This window comes from Oncorhynchus mykiss, chromosome 12 (genome assembly GCF_013265735.2).
Source record: "Oncorhynchus mykiss isolate Arlee chromosome 12, USDA_OmykA_1.1, whole genome shotgun sequence".
NCBI classification, from domain to species: Eukaryota; Metazoa; Chordata; class Actinopteri; order Salmoniformes; family Salmonidae; genus Oncorhynchus; species Oncorhynchus mykiss.
In genome coordinates, this window is record NC_048576.1 from 13,323,013 (window position 1) to 13,327,959 (window position 4,947).

General features: G+C 42.9%; 1 protein-coding gene across 1 annotated transcript in view; it reads right to left on the bottom strand.

The window, feature by feature from the left end:
• The window catches only part of LOC110536986 (zinc finger and BTB domain-containing protein 26), a 3,298-nt gene extending 1,895 nt beyond the window's left edge, over nt 1-1,403 (bottom strand). Inside the window, exons 1-2 of the mRNA XM_021622668.2 lie at nt 968-1,403; nt 1-629 (exon numbers count right to left, since the gene is read on the bottom strand). The exon at nt 1-629 is cut by the window's left edge and continues 486 nt beyond it. Of these exons, the coding sequence (XP_021478343.2) occupies nt 1-609 (609 nt within the window). The 5' untranslated portion in view covers nt 610-629; nt 968-1,403. The remainder of the gene's footprint in view (nt 630-967) is intronic.
• Between the last annotated feature and the right edge of the window lie 3,544 nt (nt 1,404-4,947).

Here is a 4,947-nt window from a genome sequence, read left to right on the forward strand (position 1 = left end):
CATGTGGACACTGTCCATAGTGTCTTCTGAGGTCAGGCTGTGGTCCCTGTCCTCTGGGTCCTCCTGGGTCTCCCCCTCCATCTCCCCCGCCATCTCCCCCTCGTCCAGACTTGCTGAGCTGGGTTGGGGTTTAACGCTGTCTGGTGGTGGTAGAGGGGTTCCCTCGGTCTCTGGGCTCCTCTCCAGCTTCAGGTGGGCAAGGGTGGGGTCCAGGTACTGAGAGACGGCCTGGGCACACCTCTCCACCACGTGGCTCATCTGCAGTGCGCTCGCTGCCGTCAGATAGCTGACCAGCTCCCTCAGAGGGACCTCCAGGTGGCCTGTGTAACAGGACAGGAGCAGCCGACGGCCCACCTCCGCACTGGGCACCACAGTCACCAGCAGCTCCCGGCTCCCCTCATGCAGCAGGAACTGGTCCCGGAGGAAGGCAGAGGAGGCCGCCAGTACCACCCGGTGACCCGGGAAGCGGAACGACCCTGATCCGAGGATGAGGGTGATGTCACAGAAGCGTCGGTCCTCTCTCAGCAGGCTCATCTTTTGCAGGATGGAATCATCGTGGACGGGGCTGGAGAAACGGAACTGGAGTGTGTCTGAGAATGAAGATGACATGGTGGTGCTCTTCTCTCTCTCTGTAATTACAATGTTATAACATCATCATTACATAGTTGTTACTGTTTATTAGGTACCTTTCTACTGACACAAAACGTATTTTGCCCGTAAATATATTTTTCATCGTTTTTTTTTTATAGAAGAGCTATTTTATTTATCTAAAAGTTACAGGCCAGTCAGTGACTGAAAATGTGCCTTTTCTCATGTGGGGATCTTGTACCTTCATGACGAGTGCTACTGCAAATCCGACAATTATCAACTGAACAATACGTTCGAAAACAATCTGGTCATGAATTACAGACAGTGTATTGTTGTAGTTGAATGATGCAGCATAAGAGATTGCATATTTCAAACTCGCCTGATATGAGTAATGAAGTAGAGTCCCTAGTCTACTCTTCTTCCTTCTCCTGAATACAGTACGTAGCCTAGGGTGGGTGACGAATTATATGTTGTCTATAATTGTGTAGGCTGACAAATGTCTGTAATCATCTCCGCATCTCTGAAGCATCATCAAGCGAGCACCGCTCATTCACAAAAAAAGAGAGTCGCTTGCGGATCACTTCCTGTTTCCTGGGCGTTCCAAACGCACGCACTTCGTTTATTGTGCGCAGGAGCGCTTGATAGTAGCACATGCTGAAATGCCTTGGTCCCCTCAGATGGGTGATGAGAACACTAACGTTAATATTATGTCATTCCAGCGATATGTGTGATATGCGCTTGAGTTTCTAAAATTGTTCCACCTTCATGTGGCTCTCATTTAATCCTCAGATCATGAAGTAATTATTCCTCGTCATGTGTGTCACTCCTGCAACCTAGTATTACAAGACAGTTAGCCTACAAGATATTGACGATAATTTACCTAATTTACCTTTGTCTTTTATAATTTCATCGACCTACTGAATACATGGAATGGAATATGATGAAATACAAAAGTAGCAAAAGTAACGGTTGTATTCTTTATCTGCTGTCATGTCAAGGTTTCACCACTAGAGGGAAGTCCACACAAACAATAGAGCAGCCACTGAGGCAAGCCAATGATCAAGAGTCTGCTGTAAATGACTAACATCACCAGATGAGAGACACACTGAGTCCCTACAATATATCTGCTTGATTCACAAAAATATATATTTAGATGATTGTGTGTATGTATATATGTATGGGGAGTGGGGGGGGGGGGGGGGGGGCATCTCAGTCTATCTGGCTAGCATTAACTTAATACTTTTTCTTGCAGAATTTGCCTTAGGGCGTTATATTTGTTGCTACAGTATATCCCCTGAAGCATTCTTGTCATTTCTTTCCAAATTAGGTTATTATTATTATTATTATTAAACTTATATTTGGACAGGGAAGCTATACTGAGACCAGGCTCTCTTTTTCAGATGAGCCCTGCATAAATACATCAAACATATATATACAACATGCAATATACAAAATTACAAAACATATGAAGAAAAACAGACACATTTATCAACATAGAGGCCTCTGATCCTTTCTCTGAACTGACCAATGGGGGACCAGAACATCTCATTTCAAAAAACTCTGTGAGTTGTTCCACATAAAGGCAAAAAATGTAGGCTAAGAGCTGCCAAGGAAATAACAGTTAATTGCAGTCTTCTATCCCCAAGCCATAAGACTGCTGAACAATTCATCAAATGGCCACCAGAACTATTTACATTGACCCCCCCCCCCCCCCAGCTGCTACTGTTTATTATCTATGCACAGTCAATATACCCCTACCTACATGTACAAATGACCTCCACTAACCTCTACCCCCGCACATTGACTCGGTACCGGTACCCCTATATATATCCTTGTTATTGTTCTTTTCTTTTTTAATTTAATTTTTTACTTTAGTTTATTTCGTAAATATTTTCTTAAAACTGCATTGTTGGTCAAGGGCTTGTAAGTAAGCATTTCACGGTAAGGTCTAAACCTGTTGGTTAAGGCCTTGTAAGTAAGCATTTCACAGTAAGGTCTACACCTGTTTGTTAAGGGCTTGTAAGTAAGCATTTCACGGTAAGGTCTACACCTGTTGGTTAAGGCCTTGTAAGTAAGCATTTCACAGTAAGGTCTACACCTGTTTGTTAAGGGCTTGTAAGTAAGCATTTCACAGTAAGGTCTACACCTGTTTGTTAAGTGCTTGTAGTAAGCATTTCACGGTAAGTTCTACCTGTTGGTTAAGGGCTTGTAGTAAGCATTTCACTGTAAGGTCTACTAAACCTGTTGGTTAAGGGCTTGTAGTAAGCATTTCACTGTAAGGTCTACACCTGTTGTATTCGGCGCATGTGACAAATACAATCTGATTTGATTTGAATTGATAGTTGGTCAAGACGAGTGCTGGCCAAACAGATGGATATGGGATCGGGAGCACAGCTGTCCATGTAGGCTAATCATGGCTGTGGTTGAACATCAAAACACAGCTCTCTTTTAGTCTTAAATGCCTTTGTTGTTCTGACAACAACCACAGACGTTTGATTGTTTCTCTTACAAGAATAGACAGTATGTTCCTCAAGGAGATAATGGCTTGAAGGAGAAAAGCCTGTAACTGGCCTAGTCTGATGATGCTACAGTAACTATCTTGCCTCGGGGCTTACAGGCATTTTAAAGTTGTGAATGCTACACTTTTCCCCATCCTTAGTGGTCCAGCAGATTACGAGGACCGAAAATATAATGATGTGGAGGAGCATGCCGAGACCTGTTTCTGTCTGTTGAGTTGTAGAAAATAAATGTCTGATCGGCATCACAGCTTTGACAAGCTGGGTTAGGTTGTAGTAATTATCTACCTTTCATATCGGGACAAGGGATTGAAGATGAATGACATGTTGAATTAACTATAGTCTAATTTGTTGACTGGAGCCTCTTAAGAAACAACAATAGCCTCAGACTTCCAAGACCTTATCTGACCTCCGGAGAAACTCTACTGTAGGCAGAACCCAGACAGAGAGACAGGGGGAGATGTTGTTCATCACCACCATAATAATAATAACAGTCATTGGCAAACATTACTACACAGTCATTATTACACAGTCATTATACAGGCCTTAATCTGGCTCATCAATAAGGCTTCCAGAGGCTCATGTAGTGGTGCACCGCCCAGACAGACACATCTCCTTAGGACAGGTGTGTCACACACGACTGCACACACAGGCAGCGTGTACATGTTTATAGTGTCTTCTGAAACACATCTGTCTGTCTGTCTCTCGTCCATGAGTTTATGATAGATAGATGCCTATGACAGACAGACAGACGAATGAACATCTGTCATAGACATCTGTCATAGACGTCTGTTTATCATAAACTTATGAATGAGAGTGGGATGGAATCTCTCCTGTACTATGTCTGGCTGCCTCACAGTCCTCTCAGTCTGCCTCAGCTCACGCCATGCCAATAGTAGGGTTTAACAGATCTCTGAAAGTGGCCGTTATTAAGGATGGAAGGAAGGAGAAACTTTGGGCTGGGCACATAGTGTGGCGCCCACCCTCATCAGTCAGTCCCTTCTTCTGATGTGTGTCAGGGAGCTTAGAGGGTTTGTCGCTGGGAAAGTCCCACACACACCCTGGTCTCCTCAGCCCGTGTGGCTTGGCTGGTTGAGGATAGTACAGTAGAGGAAAGAGACAAGCAGACACACTCATATTCCAATAATTGTTCATTGTGACAATGATTAGTGTCCAGAGAGACAATCACCTCCCAAGAAGGCCTCAATGTCCGACTGTGACCACTCCACTGTGTTGATGGAGAGCTTTTGAAGCAGCACACATATACATGACTATACAAGACCATACATGACTATACAAGACCATACATGACTATACAAGACCATACATGACTATACAAGACCATACATGACTATACAAGACCATACATGACTATACAAGACCATACATAACTATACAAGACCATACATGACTATACAAGACCATACATGACTATACAAGACCATACATGACTATACAAGACCATACATAACTATACAAGACCATACATGACTATACAAGACCATACATAACTATACAAGACCATACATGACTATACAAGACCATACATGACTATACAAGACCATACATAACTATACAATACCATACATAACTATACAAGACCATACATGACTATACAAGACCATACATGACTATACAAGACCATACATAACTATACAAGACCATACATGACTATACAAGACCATACATGACTATACAAGACCATACATAACTATACAAGACCATACATGACTATACAAGACCATACATGACTATACAAGACCATACATGACTATACAAGACCATACATGACTATACAAGACCATACATGACTATACAAGACCATACATGACTATACAAGACC